Genomic DNA, 24,569 nt, shown 5'->3' on the forward strand with positions numbered 1-24,569 from the left:
GTAGGAAAGGCAGGCAGTAAGCTTGGGCAACTGTCTCCAATGCCCAGCCATCTGACGTAATAGCCTGCCATTCTTTCAGATATTGAGTTAACCTGCCTCCTACTGGTGTTTTGTATGGGGAGACCTGAGAGGGGTTTAGAAGCGGCTGACGCAGATGCTGAGGGTAAAACAGCACCTGTTGATACGGGCTTGGTACCTTTGGCCCGTCCACAACGGGTTAATCGTTTCTGGCCTCTTTGAGCTGGCTGCCCTCTGTTCTTCCCGAATGCAGAATAAAAAGGAAGGGGTTTCCCCTTCCAGGACGTACCTGAGGGACGATTTGGAGTTTGAAGGATTGCAGCCCCAAGTGCTTTTGCTGCCGCCTTTGAGGTTAGCAATTTCTCCAGGCTGTCATCAGCTTTTTCGCCAAATAGAGAAGTGCCATCAAAGGGCATATTCAAAAGTCTGGCTTGTACATCAGGAGCAAAACCAGACTTCCGCAACCACGCAAATCTGCGGATTGTGGTACTCGCCGCCATGGCTCCGCTGATGCTGTCAGCATTGTTGAGACCTGTTTGGAAGGACTCACACATCGCATCCTTCCCATCCTTGATGATGTTCAAGAATGCGTCTTGTTCCTCCCCTTCTGGGAGACAGTCAGCCGCTGATGAAGCGCACTCCCAAAGGGTGTGGCTGAATCTCACTAGCATGCAAGTGGCGTTAATAGACTTAAGTGCCACACTGCATGCTGAAAAGATCATTTTAGACATGGCATCAAATCTTTTGTCGTCTCTGTCTTGCGGTATAGTGGGGTATGCCGACTTACTACTTGACAACGTTGCTGCCTGCACTACTAAACTCTCTGGAGTTGGGTGCTTACTTAAATATTCAGGGTCTGAGGCGGACACCCTTTACTTTGCAGAGAGCTTTTTATTTACTGCAGGGATAACTTCAGGTGTTTCCCAATTTGCAGCTATTTTGTTCTACAATGCAGCATGAAAAGGGACTATAGGGTCTTCTTGAGGCCCTTTATCTAAGATGTCCGTAAAATCATCTTGCTGGTAAGAGGGTGAAAGTGTTATCCACCCCATAAATTGCATAATTCTTGCCATAAGGGCTCTATAAGGCATTTCTGCATGCTCTCCAGGTTCTGGTCTGGCAAAATCTGCCTCTGGAGAGGTACCTATGCCACTGTCATCTTGTAAAGATTCTTGTAGATCTCTCAATCTATTCTCCTCAGAAATTAGCTCCTCTGGAATGGGCACTCTTGTTGTTTGTAACCCAAAAGGTCTCTCATTGTCAGAGTCCTCCCCTTCCTCCTATATAGAGGATAAAGCTCTGAAATAGTCAGATCTTGGATAAGGGGTAATACACATTTCCATAGAAGAAGGAGCCAAATTGGTGGACACTGCTTGGGAAAAGGTGGTGGTTGTCGATGCAGACGTTATAGGTCTCGATAAACCCGCAAATAGCGTTGAAAAACTCAAAAAAAGCCCTGATGCCTTCAAGGGAACCGGAATCCTACTCTGTGTCATCGATATTGTCGACACCACTTTCAACGCCTTGGGCGGGACCTTCGACACCTCTGGTGCCGATGGCGCAGTTGAGGTTTGAGGCTTCGAGAGCCTATCCTTCATCGGGGTCGACGACGGCGTCGATGACACAGACTTGTGCGTTGAAGGTACCTTCGATGATGGCGTCGATGACGCAGTTTTATTCGATTAATTTTTGTTTTTACTCGAGGGTTTGTGATGCTCTCGAGGGTTTTTGTTTGCCGGGTTCGACGACTCACAGTGTTTTTGTTTTTTTGGGTCTTTCATCCAGGGTATCACCTCTAGGCATCTCTGAGGGGGTCAAGGCTGCGTTTTCGAAGAGCCTAAGCCTTTTCTTGCAAAATTCCTCCCACTTAGCTGGAGAGCTGTGTTTAGTGGGGCAGGTGACCCTTTCTGGGGAATTTGAAGATGAAGAAGAGGGAGATCTATGACACCTCTTCTTAGAGTGTCTTGATCTCGAAGAGTGGTGGGAAGTGCTTTGAGATCTCAATCGGGAATGTTTCTTTTGATGGTGAGGAGATGAATGTCTCGCCTCAGCCAAGGACAATTTTGAAGGGGTAGAAGATTTAACTGTGTTACCTCTTTCTAGCTTCCCCCTACACTCCTTCAAGGCTTTCGCCGTCATGGGCATGCAGCACCACAAACAGATCCTGTGAGGATCCGTTAATGACATCTTTTTACCACAATCTCGACATTTATTGAAGCCAGATCGTGGCTTTGATGTTTCGGATGAAGATGCCATCGTAGTATATTGAGATTTTTCAAAGATTTTCAAAGATTTTCGAAGATTTTCGATGAATAAAAGAACTGAGCGTTGCATCTCTGAGGCTTACGGAGCGCGGAAAAACGGAACTGGTCAACAGACGCTGCGCGAGACTATTTATACCTATGGTGACGTTGGTGCCGATACGGAGGTCTTTGAGGGACACCGACTTGAGGGATGTCACGCGCAGCGCCCTCTACTGTGAAAAATATTTCCGAGGCCAGCAAGCTGGAAGTGGATTTGTTGGGTGTCTTGACCCACGTTCAAGTTATTATGCTGCAACATTTGGTGCTGTGAACTTAGAAAATCCAAGATGGCCGAAAAGCCCACATTTGCGCCAGAATCAAGGAAAACCGCGCAGTTTGCGCACACCAAAATGGTCGCCTAACCTGCCACCCACCAGGGCGAGCGTGGTGGGCCAGAAGCACCATAAGTGAAACGTGGTGCCAAAGGAAAAACAGCAGTGCCTGTTAGCTCAAAAAGCGCTTTGAAATCACCTTTGTTTCTCTGAAATGCAAGCTAAAAATGCCTATTTTAAACATTGCAAGATATTCAAAAATCTCACTGAACAACAGCAGACATTTGGCAGAATGTAGTCTTGTGTGCATACAAAATCTGGAAAGATGAAGAGCCCAAAGCAATGTTTATAACAAAACTGGCTGAGCTGTGGATGTCAGCAGCTTAACTGAAATTGGATTTAAAACCACTAAAATCGAAATGTTTAAAATAAATGAGTGACCTACTTTTTGAGTGTCACATAGTTTGCAACTGTTTAAAGGTCATAGCTTTGAACTTAGAATCAGCATTCTAGCTGCATATGTAAAAATTGTAAGTTTGATTTGAATGAAGAAAACTGGAACAAAAGTGACATTTAGCTGAAGCCTGGCTTGAAGAGATTGAATTCTGCCCGGCAACTACCCACGACAGGAGTTGAAACTTGCCCAGCAACTGCATTTGCAGGCCTGGCTGCCTTCTGCTGTTCCCACCAAAATGATATTACACCTCTCTGATTGAATCAGGGGAGGAGCACCTGGGAGCAGGGAAACAGAACAATGAGCTTTCCTTGGCTCAGGCAAATGTTAAATTATGGGCGGGGGTCGTAAATGGCTTCCTCTTGGAAGAAACTGGGAGGAGCAGTGCCTCTGTGAGCAACCTGAGTTGGAGGAAGTGGACAAACCAGAAATTCCACCATGTACTTTGGAAAACCACACCCCTCTGGGCCAGAGCATAATTTTAAAAAGTTGAATAATTCATAGTACGGACTTGTCAAAATTATATAATTAATATCGTTATTCTTGTGATTTTTCTGTGCACATTTTAAGAGGTGTTAGGACTCTGTGGTATGTTCTGGGGGTAATAGCGGAAAATAAGGTATTACTCCAAATGTCTGTATGTTAAAAATCTGACACTTTATCATCTGATGCCCATATTCCTTGTGCATGTTTGTGTAAATTCTGGAAAAGTTTAGAGGTTGTGCTCTTGATGAAAAGGGCAGAATTCTGTCATAAGTGGACACAACATCTTACAAAGACAGGGATCAGATGGTTTGGTGCTACAGAAAATATGTTAACTGGACATATAATATTAGAAAAATGGTACATAGATAAATATGTATTTGGATCAAAAAAAGATTTGTGTGCAAATTGACAAGGGGAGTGTTCTTTCTGTATGCCATAAAATTGATGCCTGATGACACTCCATTCCTTCCCCCAATCAAGGGAGAGAGGAGAGCTTGGCCAATGATAAGTTGTGAGGGGCAGGCTTAGTTATGCCCACACACACACCCATTTTCAAAAGACATAAAAGGAGTCATTGAAACCCAGGAAGGGACATTCACTTTCCATTTTCTTGTGAAGCATTTTGCCGGACCAGAAAATATCCAGAAGGACCATCTCCAGAACTTAGAATCCAGACTTCAGAACTTGTAGCAGAGAGGCCTGAACCACCAGCTGAATCATTTTTCAGCAGGCCTCAAAATCTTTTGCAAATTTTTTCAAACAGCCGGGCTGAGCTGTTTGATTCTGGCTAGAACCCTGTACCAGTACCCAGAAAGCAGTGCTGTATCCAGAATCCACTTGATCCAGACCAGCAGAACCATAAATCCAGACCACCGTGCAGTGCAGAGTGCCAGACCAGACCAGCAGAGCAGAGCTGACCCAGAGAGCTGTGACTTCAGAACCACCAGCCAGGAGTCCAGTCCAAACCTGACCAGACCTTGACGGCCTATTTCAAATTTATAGTGTGAGTACTCAGCCACAACTGTGCAAACCAATCTCTTAGTTTAAAATAATCTAATTCAAACCATTTCCACCTATCTAGAACTGCATCATAGAATTGTGTGTCCATCTTGTTGATCCAAAACCTTCCACAGCGCATCTGTCATTCTGAAACTTTAATTTCATTTCTGAAAATCTATCTCCACAAAATCGTCCGTATCTTTTGAACCGCGTGTGCTAGGGACGATATTATTCATTATAAAGCTAAGAATCTAAGCTTTCCAACAAGCCCTAATCCGACTTTCTACTCCTTATAGTTGTTCCGTAATCGCGCTCGACGCATTCGGAAAAATTGCAGCAAATTGTAATTTCGCTCAATTTCGTTTTCTGTCAAAATAACTGCTTTTGTTTGCATTGCTGAAATTCGTTTTCAACCTGATAATCCCTCATTAATCATTGTTAGGTTGACCTGAACCAATTCAAAGTAGCTGTCACCTACCCTGAATTTCCTAGCGGGAATTAAAATCATTTTTGTATATTTTTCCATTCTTTGCAAATCACATTTAAAGTATTTATGCCTGTATTTTAAAATCATCCCTGTGACCTAAGCTTGCTAGGGGGGAACTGAACTACATTTGATTGTATTCCTGAGAACTGTGTTCTCTCCTTTCCATCTTTTTATATAGCATAAGGGGGGGGGGTTTGAATTGCCAACAGGGGAAAAGTGATTACATTGTCTTTTGTTGAAATCATATCAAGGTTATTCCTGTGTTGCATTCTTTTCCACCATTGCATTTCCTTGAATCTATAAAAGCATTCTCAGCTACCTTATCCTCTTTATACCAACTCCTAAGTAATTAAATAAGCGTACAATTGTAATATTATCCATTGTTGATCACTGTCATATTCTTAAGTGTGATATCAAATATTAATTTATTATAAAAGTGTGATATATATATCTTGTTTAATTTTTCAATAAATCTGTTAATTTGCAAAACAAACCTACTTCTTGGCTCAGTGAGGTCAGGGGGATTCGAAGAGAGGGGTGTTATATAAGGGTTTATCATCCAGATTATAACTTGTCATAAAAATATATAAATGAGGGCTTCCCTTGCCCATCCCAGACCAGGCATTGACTTAGTTGGAGTGCTTGATTGAAGTCATTAACAGATTTATCAAAGATAAGGAATACGTGGGAGGACACAATCCATTCGAAAGGGCCTTTTTACTTTTGGCGCAGGGACATTAGCAAAGGAATCCCCCCACCTTGTGGTTATGCCTTTTGAAATCCATTGCAATTACAGACACTGTGCCAGTGCCCAACCATTCACTTATGCCACTTCAATTAGACACAAGTGCTATTCTTAGAAATTAGCTGCAACTCGGCTTTGGTGCTGCATAATAGCAAATGTAAATTATCATTTGGCCTTCCTGGTCTGTGGGGAGTAGTTGAGGATAGCAGGCGACCTGTGCTTCCCCCCCACCGCCGGCCCTGCCTCCAAAGGTAGGGGGTGAGCACCTCAAACTGAGAGGGAACCACTTGTGTTATGTTATATCATTTATATTGCACATCACTGACCTGGAGGCTTGAGGGCGTAGTACATAGAACAACACAGACATTATTACAACAGAAAGTATGCATGCCAGAATCATTCCATCCTCCTTAGCTAAACAGGTAAGTCTTGAGTCTCTTTCTAAACACAGCTCTGGATTTTTCCTTCCTAATGTTAGGGGGAATAATATTCCATCCCATGGGGGCTGCTGCAAAGAAGGCTTCTTTCTTTACCTGAGACAGTCTGTATACTGGGATTCTCAGTTGGTTGGTATTGTTAGATTTGAGATTGCATATATGCAATTTAATCTCTAGCACTTCGCTTAGGTACAAAGGTGAGGAACCTATGAAGCAATTCTAGCCTCTATTGGAAGCCAATGCAGGCTTCTTCTGGCATCCGACACATGTTCCCTATTTTTAATGTCCGGAAAAATCCTGACTGAATTGTTTTGCACTCGTGATCAGTCCTGCACCATCAGTGTCTTCTACATCAAGCTGCCAGGTCACTGCATATCCAGTGGTGCTGTCCAATGCCCACCTGAATTGTCTAGGCACTTCCCCCACTACATTATGATATGGTATGGCATTTACAACGTGTCTGTACACAAGTGTTTCTAGGCACGAAAATGATGCATCAAATAACAATGCATTTGGCGTATAAATAGTGCACTGCAACCGGGGTATGCATAATTATTATACAGCATAATAGCACAGCTTTTGTCTAAAAAGATGTTTTTGGGGTTTGAGTGACGGTTACTGCTTCGGCAAAACAAACACTTAAGTTTACTCCAGCATAGTAACGGATCAAATTAAGTTTAATAAATTAAGTTTAATATATTTTGCCCTGGGCACACGTGCACGTAATACTTTAGTGCATGCTTTAACTTTATAAAATGTCTCTTCTGTTAACTCTTACCTGGACGAGCTGGGTGCAGTACTGCAGATGCCTCACGAGGGTGATGTCCAGGCTCTCGTTCCCTGTGGTCAAAGGCAAGGGACTACCAGCAACACTGGTGCCTACCCCGGTGTCCTCAGTGAGGGCTTCGCTATGATGACCTCGTGCATCTGGGTGCTCAGCTTTATAACTGGGAAAAGAAGAACATGGTTAGTGAGATTGGAGGTTTGGCCTTGCATTATGTACATTTAAGATGACTACCGCAAAGCGTTTTACAGGAAGGACGAGAGGGCAAAGTGTCTGGAGCATTAGAGGGTATCCCATATGCCATGTTATTTCATTTAATGTAACTAGAGTGGAGTAATTTACGGATAATGCATATTTTCTCAGGGATGCATAGTGACATAGTAAGAAATCTGTGACATACATAGGCAAACTAGTAACGCATTGTTTGACTCCTGAGAAGGGGCCTGTCAGTGTGCAGTGGATTCTTGTGATGCAACGAACATTGCAAACTTTAGCGTTGAGGCTCTCAGCCACACGAGTCTGTCTGAATCATTGCAGCATTTGTTAAGCTTATTACAATGAAAGCACATAAAAGCTGAGCATTGATCATTTCTCAAAGAAGACGGCATGCTTAGTGCGCTGGAAGGAAGTGCTATCCACAGAGGCTAAATCGTGAACATAGCGTATTCCAGTCCTCTTTACCCATCGATCTACATTAAAAAAATCCTCAACAAACAGGATTTGAGAATGCCCCTGTCTTTGATCATGACAGATTATGCTTTGAGACTTATATTGACATGATTCAATGGATAGACCATTTACGTGGCTTATTATTAATATCATAACTGTTATCATTAGTTTTGTAATGATATTCTTATTTTTACTGATAATAATAAAAATAACGTATAGGATTCAGAAGGGGTAATTATCCCGAGGGCCATGTACTGGAGAGGGAAATTATCACAAGCAATAATGAATGCTCTCAAAATCTACAGGGCAGTTTAGCACTCTCTGCTGAAACAAAGTAAGACTGTTTGTACAATGTCTTTTTGTTTCTGGATTTTCAATCTTTTTCCCACTGGTGAGGCTTGGTCTGCCACTAGTCTTCTGTGGAGTTCCCATACATTTTAGAATAAATGGTTTGAAGTGTGTGGATTTCCATTGTTGTGAAGATATCTTTGTATGGAAGATGACAGGAATATAACAGAGTTAAAAAAGTTATTCTATGTATAATGTACTATTGGGAGACTCATTTGAAGAATGAACATTACCTAACTGCGAGCTACGATATTTGCACCTGGATCAGATGATCTCGTAGGATTTTCATAAAGGTGCATGATGGGGGTGAATGAAGAAAAATCTTTCAACATGGAGTTACGGGTGACAACCACACATAACAATGACGAAGAATGACAGTGACGAAAAGACCAGCTAGGACATAAAACATGGAATTAAGTACCACACGTCACTCTTACATTCCAAAGGAAACATGCACCATGCTGCTCAAATCTGCCACTCTGTTATTGTTATTGACACTCTTAATCCACGGCAAAGACTCACTGGGCTAGAGAGAAAAGACAGAGAGGAAAAAACATAGAAGACATTAGTAACCACACCAACGCCGGGTCCAAACGTATGTCAAGGAAGAGTTGCCCAGAGAAAGTTTGCCACATTTAACTTTTTGACGCCTACAGACCAGTTCTATGACCGGGATTCCAGATTGAGTGCAGTCAATGCCATACATCATTGGCATGTAACAATTTGAAAGCAGATACCCTCTTCCTTGAACACGGTGTGCACCAGGGTCTGATGCCATGAACACAGGAGTAGGGTCGATGATGTGCCCGCTCTTCAGACCTACCTGCTCTTCTCAGTTTCGGTGTCTGAGAAGACTGAGTCAGCGCCGCCGCTATTACAAACCTCCTCACCGTCCAAGTCAACATCTTCCTCGTCAAAGTCAGAGGTGTTCAGGAAATCAAAGCTTTCCAAAGCACTCTCCACCGTTAGGCTTATGCTGGAGGACCTGCTTTGGTTTATGGCTGGCTTGCACTGCAAAGGCAGAATATAGCAATGGAGATCATGGACGTTCCCACACATACAACGGGGTACTTGAGATTGAGAGAGTGCATACATTTATTATTGTACAAGGAGGAGACCTGCCTAAAGTAAGCTTTTGCAAAGAAAAAAACTCTGATACTTTTAATAACTAATCTGCTACTGATCTGCTTCCAGGAAGAGATTAGAAATCACAACCAGGAATCCAAGAGCTCCTGATTCAAGATCAATAAAATGCTGTAGTGTATTGATTGTGTCCTTTTGGTGCACTACATCAACAATGATAGTTCAAATATACCCAATCGTTAGATTTGAGGGGGGAAGCTCTATTTTGAGGCCGTTGCCTAAGCACAGGTGAGTGGGGTGGGGTCTGACCCAGCCTCTTCTTTTGTTCCTTTGACTGAGGAGCTAACCCCCAGTAGGCAGCTCTTTCACCCAATGTGCCATATGGTTAAAGGGCTGCCTGCAGATGGTGGCGCTTCTGATTAGAAAAAGGGAGAGACACCGGCTGATGCCTTTCTTTCTTTCTTTCTTTCTAATCAGAAGCGCTGAGACCAGCAGGCAGCCCTTTAACCATGCAACTCTTTTGCTAAATGGGCTGCCTGAAGGGGTCAACGTAACTGGAGATAGTCATGGGGTGAGGGAGCCCCAGGCTGCGCCCCAGCTCGGGAGTACTTTCTGGAGACTGATGGGGCTCTGCGCCAGCTAGCCCCAGCCCACGTAAAGTCCTAAGTTTATGCTTGAAGTATGATGCAGCCACAAAACGATGGGAAAGGTATAACGCTACTTTTCTGAGAATGATTACTTACACATGTTGGCAGTGGAGTAATTTTGCTGAAAATGATGGGGGGGGACATTATGTCTGAAGAAAAGGTGCCCCAGCCAAATGAATGAGGACAAAATGGTGTACCATGAAAGTTGGGTGGGGGGACAAACACCTCTTCCCCCACCGCCCTAAAATTACACCCATGCCTGTTGGCAATTGCGTGACAAGGTCTGCTTGGGAAAAGTATCCTTGACTCTAGGAGATGTCCATATTGTCACTGGCCCAGCTGTGTCATTGGCCATTTGGGCGGGCACAATCACTATGAGTTTGTCTCGGCCTCATGACAAGTCGGTATTAGCAATGTTTTCCTTCTTGGACCAAAGCGAAGAACAATGTTTTCAGGAGTTTCCAGAAGGCTGATTGGTCCTCTAGTGTACGAAGCAGCCAGGACGCGGTGCACATGAAAGCTATGGTGGCAGCTCCAAATGATGCAGGGATTACCAGAGGGAGGCTGTCCTGTTTGTTGCTTCGTGAACAGGGTTTGTAGCCATAGCAGGATCTGGGCATTGCTGGACAAAGGGACATTTTGGGGTAACAGGTTAAAACTCTGCTGCACTAGTATGAACTGAGGTGACGAAAGAAGAGATCAGCATCAGAAAAGACATACAATAGACAGCTGGTAATGTGAGTCTCTCCTTGCGGCCATGTCAGCAGGCTCCCCAGGCCACATATTTTAAATACAGGTCCTGCATGTCGAAGTAGAAGTGGAGTAAGCAGCAAGGAGTGCATCGATATAGATACTAGTGGGAGAGTTAGCAAACTTTGCATACTTAGTGGATCTTATGCGACAGCAGCAAAAGGGCACATATATCTTAGCTGTTTTGTTTAAACTACATGTTATGGTGTATGTTTCCTATCTCTGGTATGATGTCATCTCTGATGGAATGTTGGAATGCCTTTGGTTGTGTGAACGTTCCAGGGTGTCAGTTGGTAGTGAGCCTGGATGTGAGGTTGGCCTTTGGTGGCTACAGCTGTCTCCCCTCCCCAGACCCAGTCCTGTCTCCTATTGACTTATAATTAGAGTAATTGGAGTAAATGTAATCTACTGTAAATAGTGTACAATAAAGTTTTCCCTGGAATACATACGACTCCGTGGGTGGACTGCATCGAGTCACTTTACTGGGGACCTTAAACCAAGACAAATTGGTAACGACGGTGGCCAAAGAAGAAATTTCCTTTGTGCCAGAGAGAAGAGTAAAAAGTTAGGAGACAGGCTGCAGGCATCGGACCATGGAGAAACACAGAAACCAAGTATGGAGAGAGGGGAGGGGGATGACGATCACATCAGTGCGGAAAGATGGGACAATGTTTACCAACCAGCCACATCGTAATTCCTCACTTAATGACATAGAAGTCCTGGGCAGTGTCAAAGACTATGTGGCACACTATAAAAGAAATGGGACGGAAGGAGCTTTGAGTACCCTGAAGGAGTCCCCAAGAAAACTATACAGGCGCCGCCAAGAAAAGAAGAAATGTTGAGCGCTCAGTTAGATTACCTAGCAGAAAGAATACTGGTTCGAAGAAGAAAAGTGTCTGCATTTACTCCCGGCGCAGAGAAAGTTTGCCAAAAAATGTTTAAGTTAGGATCACCAGATCAAAGAAGCAGCATCTATGCAGGTGTTGAGTGTCAGATCACCTGATCAAAGAAACAGTGTCTATGCAAGCATTACGAGTGTCAGAGCCCACAGGACAACCCCTGGAGTGGGTCATGGGTGACCGTGTCAGGTTTCTGGTGCCAATGCAGTAAGACGTAGCATATGTCACCTTACCGGTGAAAAGTTCTAGTCGAGTGGCCATGGAAGCACCATGCGTCGAGCGAGCTGGCCACTGTTCCGGAGTGCCAAGTGTGTTTTTGTTCCTGGCATTGTAAAGGTGCAGGGCTCTGTAAAGTGTATTCTGGGTCATGGTGGTCCCTGGAGTAGTAACATGATGCAAAGTTGTGTTGGGCTCAAGATGGATGCATCTCGCAAATATGATGAGTTTGCATGTTGTTCCACACGCACACGTTTTACTCAGGGCATGGTAATGCGGAAGGCGGGAACTCCTATTTCTGTGTGACATCCGTCAAAGCAAGCAACCTGTTCGAACAACTGGAGACCACCAAACCCTCAATTACAGAGCTGGCTGACCTAGATGGGAAAGCGGAGCTACTACCAGTGGCGGCCGCTATCATAGGGCAGCAGGGGGCCGCCCCCAACCATCTAGGCCCCCACCAGGTGTGAGTGTTCCAGACAGTAGTTAACAGATTCAGAAGAAGTTCTTCTGAATCTGTTTTGCATTTGACAGCAGCACAGGGGCGCTGTGGCGAATACTGTGACCATCATGGGCCCGGCTGCCACAGCGGGGCACGTCCCGTTTTACACTTATTTTCCCATAGTAGAGTGCGTGGGGTTCGTAGCTCCACGCACTCTACGTAAAGTTTGTATACCCTTTAAAGTAGGATGCTGGCGGGGCGTTTGAGAGGTGGCCCTGCCACTATCAATATGCGTGTAAACAGCGCACCGAAGAATCGATAATCTCTGCCTGCAGCATGGATACAGTAATGTCATTGGCTGTTTGTCAGCCAATGACATTTCATTGTGGGGGTGGGATGATGGCGCAGGGTGCGCGTGCGCCACCTTCACACTTTTCTTGGTGTTGGTGGAGTTGTAGAAGACAACGACGATGACTATGTGAGCTGAGCTGCCCAGAGAACACTAGCAGGCCAGAGAAGTTTGCCCTCCGCCGGTAAGTAGTGTGTGTGTCTGTCTGTCATTCACTGTTGCCGTGTATTAAAATGGCAACTTTATTTGCCGTTATATGCCAAGTAAAGTTGCTGTGTTAATGAATGCTTTAGAAAATAGATATAGCATTAAGCCTGCCTGAGTCGGGCTCGGGCACCTCTCTTGTGCGAGCGCTGGGGCAGGGCATGAACCGGCAAGAAATACTTTCGGACCGGTGCTGTAACCGGCTCCGAGTGTAGTTTACGGGGGGGGAGGTCCTGTGGAACAGGCAGCCCTGTCCTGGTCGTGTTGGCCCGGCCATGCCGTCGACAGGCTAAGGCCGGGTAGGTTCCTGGCCATGGCTGGGCCTGCCTAGAAGGCCCAGCCAGGGTCCCACTGCATCGGGGCTTCACTTTCATACACGGGCGCTCCTTCCAGGGCCCGTAATGTCTGCCAGGCACTCACATTTAAAGGCCATTGTTGTCATGCATGCACTTTCTTCCTCCAGAAGAATGTTTTAATTATTTTGTTCTGATGAAAGAGGGCTTTAGCTTCAGCTGGAGCTAATATAGAAGTCTTGACATGTAACCATACATCAGAAAATGGCTCTCTGGACCCACACCGCATTCACCTGACCTGATGCCAGGAGAAGGATAACTCCTTTTCATTGCTGCCACTGGAGGCGTGCACCGAGCCCGGGTTCTAAATTGAACACGTCTCCAAGGGCGCTCTCCACGCACACCTCAACATGGTGTTCATGCACACACAGGAGGACATGGCGGTACCAGGAGCTCGTAGTGAGAATGTAAAGCGGTGATGTAGGAGCCGAGGTGCGCAGTGAGGCAGCTGCTAGATGTAGCTCTGGTGTGCTGCCTTTTTACCCCCCCCCCCCCCACCCCTGGGTAAACACGCAGCAGACACCCCTAGTCTTTAGATCAGGCTTGCTGCTGCTACAGGGCATTCCACACTTTTTTCAGCTCTCTTAGGTTTGGCAGATCGTGAAATATAGGCACCTCTGCTCTATAACAAAGGTGCATGTGCAAAGGGTTTACTGTGGGGAACTACACACCTTCCGTGCACCAAGGGAGCTTTGAACCTGCCCCTAGTCACTCACCCTACACCGTCTGGTGCACTCTAGCAGCAATCGGCCAGCAGAAAGGCCTGCTGCTGCTGCAGTGCATGCGCACTGGCACAGTGTTGACGAAATAGATGATTTTATTCATTTAAGTAACTTAATTTGAAGGCTGTAAATTAAGTTACTTAACTGAACAAACTCATCTAATTTCACCAATGATGGCGCCGGATCGCTTTCCTTTCCTGCACATTTAATGTGCAGAAAAGGCCTCCTGGGGCCAGGTCTCGTACCAAGTGCTGCGCTGCTGCCAATGCTGGGAATAGCGCTTGCAAGAGGCTCCCGCCTCAGATACATCTTTTTCCCCAATCCCCACATTAAAATGCAGAAGGTCACGTTTCTATGACTGCTACCAATTACCACACACACAGCAGGCTACATTGTGACCATGTTGTGCCTCTGAGCCTGTTTGTGTACCCTTAAACATAAGACAGCTCAGCAGGCGAGGCTCTTCTGCTTCACCTGAGGCTCTCAGGGTCCCCAGTGCCAGAGCACGAATGCCACGGTCTGCAGGGCCTCGTATTCAAGGTTCACACAGCGCACAGTCTTTCCCTTCCAAGATGACTTGAAACACATTGGCGGTCTTCTCTGTTCCTCGTGTATGCTCTTTGCCAATTTTGCCTCTTTCCTTGGACAAATGAACACATGTCGAGACTCGAGCAAGCAACCCAAACGAAAAGCAATCTTTCACATCTCGATTTGAGAGGTGAAAGATTGCTATTCGTTTGGACTGCTTGTGTATTTCGTGGTGCTCTCGTGTGCCCATGAATTCCAGCGAGGTGAGTGATGAACAGCAGTAAATGAAGCACGCTTTTCCAAGTGGTTTAAAATGGAAAGAAGTCAAGCTATAGGTTTATGCGAGGTATTCATAGGGCTAATTAATTGCTCCTAAGTAAACAACTACTCTTTTATGAGAAAACTCTGCCCAGGCATGGGTGGTCGGAGGTAACTCCATTATTATAAAGGTATTGATTAAAGCAGACACTTTACAGCAGCTGTTAAATCATACATGCCACCTACAGGGAATGGATGGCCGTTTGCAGGTAAGACAGAGAAGAAGAGAGTTAGAAACACATTACGGGTCATACATAGAGGCTAAGCTTGCACAGGTCTGCAGCTCTTTATATGGCTTGCTTTACAAACATGTGAATGTAAGAAGCAACGCAGCAGCGTATTTATTCACAGATAAGCAGAAAGCTGCAATTGTAGAAGCATTCCTCAATGATTTGCTGTAGGCCATTCAGGCTGGTCACCCCTGTGCTGCCCCTCCCTCCCTCATCCAGGGGTTTCGATGGTTTCTGACAGCATATGAGTTTGCAATTAGCTCCCTGTGCAGCGTGCGGCCGGGTGGTGGTAGGTATGGGCCTCTGAGAGACGATTGTGGCCATAAAATTGTCTCTGGGACCAATGAAGAAGTGGTCCACAACAGTGGCAAACGGCAATTTATTCCTTTTGTGACCCTGTTTGAATATTACCCAAGGTGGAGGTTTTTGGATAAAATGTGGGGCACATTGTGCATTTTAAAGAATATTTACTCAGCAACAGCAATACTGGTCAAAACTAGTAGCCATTAGAGGTAGGACAAATCATGTATTAATTAAGTGGTTAAAAAGTAATATTTTAGCTTAGTTTCTCCCCTTTCACGAAATGCCTAAAATCCCACCTTAGTAAGAGGATGAATGCATATGAATGCCGGTAACAGCATGACAAAAATGTTTCCATCTTTACTGACTATATAATGAATTTCTTTATGCATACACCATCATAGCAGCGATTCTACAAATTGCTGTAAAAGACACCATCAAACTTGCACACGTAAGAATAATGTACACCGTTTGTATGTAAAACCTATTTATGTCATGTTTTGGTGGCTTTGGACAGTAAATTGCACATTTCGGAGGCCATTTTTCCAAAGATTTCATGGGGGGAGAACCCCCCTGCACCCTCCTTGGAGGGCATGGTCTCACGCGCTGCATGCGTTCGATCCGAAAATCACCCTGGGAAATGTACGCCCTACCATCTTTCAAACTCACCAGCCGCCACTGGGTACTACAAAAATGGATCGCAGATACAATTGAAAAGATCACCCCAGAAAAACCATTCACCCCATCGAAAAAAAGAGCAATGGCAAAATGGTTCACCCCACTACTAAGCACCATGAAAAAGGACAACAAGAAGATGGAACTGGAATGGAGGAAAGAATACAACCCAGACAAAAAAATACTGTCCCAGAAACAAATCCGAGCTTACAAGAAGGAAATACAAAAGGCGAAGAGAAGACATTATGACGACAGACACACAAAAAGAAATGTTCAACATCATTAAAGAAATGAGAAACCCACCAGGCTGCGACAACACCCCAAACCCCTCAGAGAAACTTTGCAACGACCTGGCAGACCACTTCAAGAACAAAATCAACGACATCCGACAAATCATACAAAACACACCAACCAACCATAACATTCAACCAACCGGACCTAACACAGAACCACAAAACAAACTCCAAAACTTTCCTAAAAATATCAGAAGAGGCTTTCGTCTTGCTGGTGAAACACGGCAGGAAAGCAGGGTCACCCATGGATCCCTGCTTACCAGACATCTACAAATCAATCCTCGTACAAGGAACGGCATCAGAATATTAGAAAAACCTCCTTAATCTCTCACTAGCAACAGGAACCATACCAAAAACCTTCAAATTAGCCTATATCAAACCACTTTTAAAAAACAAGTGGCAACATAGAAGACCTCTCCAACTACAGGCCGATCTCAAACATTCCCTCCCCAGCAAAACTCCTGGAAACCTACGCATACAAATTAACCCAAGAACACGTAGAAAAACATCATCTGTTAGACCAAGCACAAGCCGGTTTCAGACCCGCAAGAGGAACAGAAACAGCACTAGTATCCATCTGGGATGACCTAAATGCAAACGCGGACTCCGACACAACCTCAGCCCTGATTCTGCGTGACCTCTCCGCAGCATTCGACACAGTTAGCCATGACACCCTAACCAAAAGACTAGAAGACATAGGCATAATGGGCATGGCACTACTCTAGATTAAATCATTCCTAGCAGACAGAACAGAAACCGTATGGATAAAACCCTTCAAATCCACCCCATGAGTTAACGACTGTGGGGTACCACAAGGGTCCTCACTATCACCACTGTACTTCAACCTCTCCCAAACTCCAGTAATCAGAATCTTCAAAAAATACAAAATTACATGCTACAACTACGCAGATGACACTCAAATCATCTACAAAATCAAAGACACTTAAGCTGATCACTCAGTCCTAATCGAGTGTCCAAAATAAGTCTTTAACTGGATGAACGCCAACATCTTAAAAATCAACCCAGGAAAGACAGAAATCATGATTATATCCAAAAACCAAGAGAACAACACCTATATTCCATGGCGAACGTAAATGGGAACCGCACTAACACCATCTAAGTTAGTAAAAAATCGGGGAGTCCTGATGGACAACACCCTAATCTTAGAACCACAAATAAATGCAATAATTAAGAAATGCTTCTTCCTCCATCACACGGCAAGAACAATCTTACCTTTCCTCTCCTTCACCCACAAAACACTCACAATCGTCGCTCTCATCATGTCAAGAATCGACTATGCAAACAGCCTCTATCTCGGGATAACAGAATACCTCCTGAAGAAACTACAACAGATCCAAAATACAGCAGCAGGATTGTGTTGTAATGTGTATCTTGGGTGAGGTGATGACATCACTGTACATGGAATGTGGTGATGTCAGAGTGAGTGGAGTGTTGGGATGTTTTGCTCTGAAGCTGGGGTTCTATGTTTTACAGTTGAGAGATATGCTGGCTTGAGGGGACATGCCAATTTTGTTCCTGGCAACTATACTACAATAAACCTACTTGTAACTTACCTGCTGGTCCGAGTGTTGCTTCAGGTACCTAGTTACTACACTGGCGACGAGGATGGGATCCTGTTGAGGAGGGGACAGTCTAGAACCAGGAAACATTGCCCTCCAGTGGATTCATGTCCCAGTACCATGCTTACAGCAGGTTGAAGTCCAGAGTTGTTTATCTGGATTGCGCAGGCTTCTTCAGTAGACCGGGTGGTGCTGAATAGAGGAGCCTGGTCGGCACACAAGTCGGTGTGCAGCGTTGGGAAGGCATCCGGTAGGCAGTTATGGCTGAGGGGTTCTCAGCAGACCAACAGGCTGATTGTCCGTGCCCTGGAGGGTGCACATTCCGGTTTCCATGAGTGCAGAGAGGCGTCTTATCAGGCGGCGCCGAGTGAGGAAGGAGACGGCGTTCAGCTTTCCCAAAGCGCACAATATCTCCCTGCCGTGAAGTGGTGTAGCACTCATCCTTGTGCCGAGTGCAGAACCGGGGGTTGGAGGTGTGCCAGCAGGCCGGGTGGTGCTGGTTGTCTCCTCCGCTCCAGTTCCCGGACTCCCTATCATTGGAGGTGTGGGGAGTGGGACTGCTTTCCCTTGCGGGCGTCCAGCGTGTTGGCGACAGGGGCTCCGGTCCCCAGGCAGCTGTCTATGAGCAACGTTGGACAGGCTGGTCTGTGCGGTGCACTGGTGTCCTGTTGTGCTGGTGAGTAGGGGGGCTTAGGACCATTGAGCGTGCCCTTCCCGGCATGGTGCAGTGCCATGTACTGTTGGCGTTTTGTGCCTGTATTCAAGGCAGCGATGTTGACTCTTTGCTTCCCGTGTGTGGAATGATGACGTCGGGAAGTCATCAACGTGCATTCCAGCATGCTTTGCTGGAACGCAGGAGCGAGGTCCAGTTCTTGGAGTGTTGCGAGCGCTGGAGACGCGCTGTTTCAATAGGAACTTACGTTTGTCCCTCGGTTGCTGTCGGGAGTTCTCGTCTTTTGGATGAGGAAAGCAACGTTGGGTGTTTTAATTCTGTGTCAAAGACACGCGGCAATGAGGATTTGTTGTGCAGCAAGTGTTTTAATCTTGCGTCAGAGACACGCGGCGATGCAGATTTGTTGTGCCGCAAGTCCATCAGGCCAGGTACTATGGAGTGGTTGCCTGCGCCCTGTGACTGGATTCCTGGTGCTGCGCGGGCCTGGAAGTAGTTGAGTTCTGAATCACTGCTGTCCGTTGCGAGGAGGAGGACGTTCCTGTTCATGAAGAATATTCTTCACTAGTGAGATTATATGTTTAGGTTGCCGGCTGTGTTTTGGGTGTATTGTGTGTGCGTAACATGGGCCCGTGTGAGTGAGAGTGGATGTGTGCGCTGAATGCTGTGTTTGAATGTATTGGATGTTGCATTTCGGTCGGAGTTCTAAGTACAAGATTGTGTGAGTGACTATTGCATTGTATTTTCTTGTAAAGTATTTCTTGCAGGTGGGACTGCATCTTTGGAATTTGGACTTGTGGGTGATGGTGTTCCCTTGCAATCCTAGTCAAACATCGCATCACCTTCAAAACTATGTGCATAACACACACAGGGCGATCAGCGGACAAGGAGCTGAATTCCTACAAAAGAAATTAACAATCTACAAGCCAACGGGACCCCTCAGATCAAGCAACGAAATCCGTCTGGAACAAAAACCATACCTTAAGAAAAAACGTGGGAGCTCCTCCTTCTCCCACTTAGTCGCAAAAACCTGGAACAACATCCCAAAAGAAATAAGAAACACCAAAGACCACCTACAATTCAGAAAATTACTAAAAACCTGGCTCTTCAACATCACAGATTCAAACTGAAAAACCTAAACTACCGAACGGGGAACACAAAGAAAAAGATGACAAATCTAGGACGACACTGACAACATCTAGAACCAAATAAAGAAACTCTTACTACAACAAGAGAGACAACACTAAGTCGAATAGGCCACAAGTGATACCCATGAGGACAGAAATCAGCATCCCCAGCCAAGTCCCAGTGAACAACTTCACCCTCTCAATAAATGCTACTAGAGATCATACTTGTATAGAGTTGTGTGAACGTCAGCACTGGCCACACTCGAACTAAGCTGTGGATATTGACATGGGCATTGACCGAAGGGATTTGTGAATGAAGGCAGATGCCGCCCAAGGACATAACTGCATGCGTTGGCATTTGCCATGCCCCAAAGGGGCTGGGAGCAGTAGCATGAATGAGCAACTGAATAAGATGATCAATGCTGAGCAGCCACCACATATGGAGGGAGTAACCCTGGGTGACCGTTGCCGCGCACCGACCAGATTGGAAAGCTCTCTGGGCCAGACTTGAAGGGACGCACAAACGCCTGCCTGCCCTGCATACAAACAGGTGTCACGTAGGCGGCCTGTGCCCAACTTGGACAAGGTTATGAATGTGAGTGGATGCCATGTGGGAAAGGGGCTGTGAGTGTCGGACAGTCCAGATCTGGACGCAGACGCTGAGATGCTCACACACCCCACCTGAATAGTATACAGAATTTTTGCAATGTGAATGCCTCTTGGAATTGTGAAAATAAGTATCTAAAATAGTCTGATAATAAGATAGATACAAATAATCCTTCCAAAATATGGCAACTTTTATGAATGGCAATAGAATTCGGAAGTTTAGCGCCTCACTTCCATTCAGTAATGTCAATTAACCAACCCACTAACAATTTCACCTGTCTACATACAACTCTCAAACTCTAATCAAACACAACCACAATCCTACAACACAACAATCCGCACAAACTTCACTACACTGCAACAACAAAACAAACCACATATAGACCCGCACAACAGCGCACAATGGCTACCGACCATAAAATACCCCAAGCCCAGCCAAAGGACTTCCAGGTTGAGGCCGCCAACAGCACATCACTGCTCTCTTGCACTTTTCCAGCTTATTCTCACTAACTCACCACCCATCCCTCCCTTTTCAGAGCCGACAGAGCGCCAGGGGACCACTCCGGTGGTGATAGTGCACGCTAAAAATATCCAATATCCTTGAATATTAACATTAACATTATATCTTTCTAACATCAGCCATCAGTTGCAGAGGCTACCAGGTGATGGCTACCACGTGATCGAGTGTCATTGGTTCTAATGGTGGAAAAGTTGACCTTCAATGTCAAAGAAGTGCAAGTACTGTGTCTGTTTTCGTTATGTTTGTGGAAAAATCCCTACATAGCACTGGATGTTTGGAAAAGAAATGCAAGTTCTATATGTGTTTAAAAAAATGATTCGTTAAACGCACGTTTTGATAATGTTTGCGTTTTGGTTATGTTTGTGTTTTGGTTATGTTTGCGTTTTCAAAGAGTATGGAGGAAATCAGATCTCCCTCCCCAAAGCACTGTGTTTTCAAAAGTGTAAATCTTCCTTTTAGCAGAGGTTTCCAAGGTGAAGCAAGGAATAAGAGTAAAGAAGCCCACACGAATTTCAAGTTATTGAACTGGAAATATACATACAGTAATTCAAATGTTGTCACAACGCCCCCAAAAAATAAAAATAATGTGTTTTTGGCGTTCGTTGTTTGCTAGATTCTGTCCTAGCTTTTATCACACAAGACTGCCGTCCAACGTTGTTATGTGGCTGTTGTCTTGTGTTACTCCCTGCCGAGCTTCTGTGTTGTGGCCAATGTGTATGCTAAAAACAGTAGTCGTTTCCAATGTACCATTCCCACTGATGAAGATTTTCTTTTTCGGGTAACCTGTAGCATCTACATGCAATGTCTATTTTCAGACTGTATCTTTCAGTGGTACATTGAGCGCAACATTACATTTCTGTTAATCACAGTGTAGAAGTCCGAAGCACTTCCGTTCATTATTCATGTGTATAATGGTGATGCCAAACAAACATCCACCTTCCATGGATTTATCACATTAAGTTGTTAGCGATGTATTTTCTCACAGGAGTGCGAATAACAGTTATGCCTTCTCCCCAGGTGTCAGGTTGTGTGGTTGTCGGGTATCAAATACCACAGTGTTTTACGTTCACTGAACAGTTAGTATGCACATTATATTCAACAAGGTTATTAGAATGTCTGCGCCTAGCCAAGTGTTTAAAACGCTGTCAATTTAAGCATCAAATGTATGGATCCAATTTGTACATCCTAGATGTAGTACTTCCGGAATGTTCATAGTTTCAAAAGTAATGTCATGACTTGTGATGGTTAAGTTAAACATGTTTCCACCTTAGTGCTGCCAGTAGCATTTTCCCTTATGTTTCTATATATGTCCTTTTTTCCGTCGATGAGTGGTAGGGAGTCCTCATCAGATGTGTGTGGGTGTGCAGAGTGAGTGGTGGATGAAGTCTGGTCACGTGCCTGTCTGCGAGGTGTGTCTTTCATGATACACTACCACCCTGCCCACAGTTAGTTATAGTTGAATAGATGTGTTTGTAGAGTGCTTATCAGATGACTGTGTGGGCAGGCTGAGAGATGGGTGGAGGAAGTGTGGTCATGTTCCTGTCCGTGTGGTGTGTCTGTCATGATACACCACCACCCAATGTGAAAAGTGTCTGCCTACTGCGAGTTAGAGCGGAATGGATGGTGTGTGTATACAAATTGCATGTACTGCCAGAGTGTCTGTGGAGTGATGTAGTCTTGGTTCACGTGTGATTGTTGTGTGTTGTGAAAAGTGTATGGGGGAGATGTTATGGTGTATGTTTCCTATCTCTGGTATGATGTCATCTCTGATGAAATGTTGGAATGCCTTTGGTTGTGTAACGTTCCAGGGTGTTAGATGATAGTGAGCCTGAGTGTGAGGTTGGCCTTGAGTGGCTACAGCTGTGTCCCCTCCACAGCCCCAGTCCTGTCTCCTATTGACTTATAATTAGAGTAACTGGAGTAACTGTAATCTACTGTAAATAGTGTACAATAAAGCGTTCCCTGGAATACCTAAGACTCTGTGCGTGGACTGCATCGAGTCACTTTACTGGGGACCCTAAACCACAACACTACCATCTTCATGGTAAACAATACCTGTCTATGAGGTCACAGTGTCTACAGAGCCTAAGGAACAGGAAGAATAAGTGTAGGACGCTTGAACCAAAACTTTGTGAAATCATATGCAGGTTGGATTCTTTTATTGTTGGTGCCAGCCACTCTGCAGGTGCCATTGGGGTAGGAGCAGTTTATAAATCAAGAACTCCATACTGTCTAGAAGCAGAGATAATTTCAACAACACAGTGGTAGGCGGAAGTGGCTGAATGTACTGTATAAATCAAAGGTCAGTAAATGCTCTCAGTATCTCTCCTAGCCCTCCCACTGGTGCATACGAAGCAGGTGATGACTGCTCCAGCTTCGAATATACCTATATTTGTCTCTAGAGATTTCCCAGAAGCAGATAAAAAGAAAAGCAGATATGGTACACTGATGACCAGGGAAGAGTTCTCCTGCACAAGCAATATAACATTTATGTAACGCCCAGACCCCAGGGGTATCACAGCGTTTGTACAGTAAAGAGGTCAAATAGCAACATCAGTTTACAATATGAAGTCATGTTTGTCAAAAAGCCAGGTTTTTACAAGTCTGTCTTGCTATATACAGACTTTTTTTTTTTAGGGTGATTATTGTGTGTGACCAAAGAAAAGAGCAGAGTCCTACTTCCATCACTCGCTCAGAAGGATTTCTTGCTCAGTCACTACCAAAACATGTTTGTAATTTAAAATTGTGGACATTCTGTTACCAAAATACTCTTTGCTTTTATGCATATTGCCATGCTTGTGTTCCATGAAGAGATACTATTCTGTATTGCTGACCTGGCCGGAGCCACGCCCTCTGCCCCACCCCTCTCACCTGCTCCCCCATAAGGGGTTCCCAGAGTGCATTTTTCTTATTTCCAGCACTCCCCGTGTGGGATGTATTAACCCACTTATGCTCTGCCCTGCGGCATCCCTGGGTGCTGATGGTGCCAGAATTATCAAAATGGCCACAAAACCCTTGTGCGCGTCAAAACCTATGGAAATCGCGCTTTGTAACATGAAAAGATGGCTGCCAAATCTACCATGCATGTTGTCAGTGGTGGAATGGAGATCTCACTCCTGAAACATGTCACTGGGTTGCCCAACAAGTAAAAATGGAGCCTGCATGAAAAGCAGTGCTTTGCTGAAAGAAATTCAGAATCTTGTTTTTAAATCTTTTTCTTGGTTGCTGAAACTGCAGAATGCCGGAACAAAACACCATCAAACATACAATATTCTTGCTGGGTGCTACAATTCACGTAGTTCAAGAAATCATTATGAACAGACAATGGCCCTCATTACAACCTTGGCGAAGGACCATGGTGCAATTAGCACCATGGTCCATGTGACCATGGTGCTATTAGCACCATGGTCCATGCCGCTAAGGTTACGATTCCGCCATGGTGGATGGCAGAATTACCGCCCCATTACAAGGTGAGTGGGGCGGTAATTCCCCATTCACCAATGGCCCCTTCCCCATTCCCATTTTTGGCCCATAGGGCATAATGGGAATGGGGAAGGCGCTAATTACGGCACCGTAAATTACGGTGCCGTAATTAGCACCAAGGTCGCTTAGCGCCTTGGACTTTAACGCCTGCAAAAAGCAGGCGTTAAAGTGAGAATCAGGCGTTAAGGGTTGACGGCGCCGTTAAACCCTTAACGCCTGACTTGTAATGAGGGCCAATGTCCTGAAAAGCTGAATTTGTCATCAAAAACATTCACAGCAAAAATGTGCCTGCCTGTGAAATCTGTCAAAATCTGGGTGCAGTACCCATGGCCACCTGTATGACAGCTGTCAGTAGATTGTATGATAGAATTTAAACTTGTACAACTGAAATCTAATGTCTGAAAACTAAGTGACCTGTTATTGAGAGTAACCTAGGTTGTAACTGTTAAATCCCATGGGTTAGAAGCTGGAATAAGTGTTCTAGCTGCTTGTTTTGAAATTACAAGTTTGTTTTAAACGAAGAAAAAATGTAAAAATGTACCAGAATGACATTGAATTTAAGACTGCCTAAA

The 24,569-nt window shown here is 44.9% G+C and overlaps 1 protein-coding gene across 8 annotated transcripts in view; it reads right to left on the reverse strand.

Annotated features, from left to right (window-relative positions):
• RIPOR2 (RHO family interacting cell polarization regulator 2) overlaps positions 1 to 24,569 on the reverse strand; it is a 1,323,029-nt gene that overhangs the window by 228,287 nt on the left and 1,070,173 nt on the right. For 7 of the 8 annotated variants that reach the window (XM_069613632.1, XM_069613630.1, XM_069613635.1 and 4 more), the window contains 2 exons: positions 8,826 to 9,013; positions 6,980 to 7,148 (listed from right to left, as the gene is read on the reverse strand). In XM_069613632.1, coding sequence (XP_069469733.1) covers positions 6,980 to 7,148; positions 8,826 to 9,013 — 357 coding nt within the window. Of the gene's footprint in view, positions 1 to 6,979; positions 7,149 to 8,439; positions 8,529 to 8,825; positions 9,014 to 24,569 lie in introns of all 8 variants that reach the window. The other variant, XM_069613633.1, reaches the window with a different exon arrangement.

This window comes from Ambystoma mexicanum, chromosome 5p, assembly GCF_040938575.1.
Source record: "Ambystoma mexicanum isolate Mex_15411 chromosome 5p, UKY_AmexF1_1, whole genome shotgun sequence".
NCBI classification, from domain to species: domain Eukaryota; kingdom Metazoa; phylum Chordata; class Amphibia; order Caudata; family Ambystomatidae; genus Ambystoma; species Ambystoma mexicanum.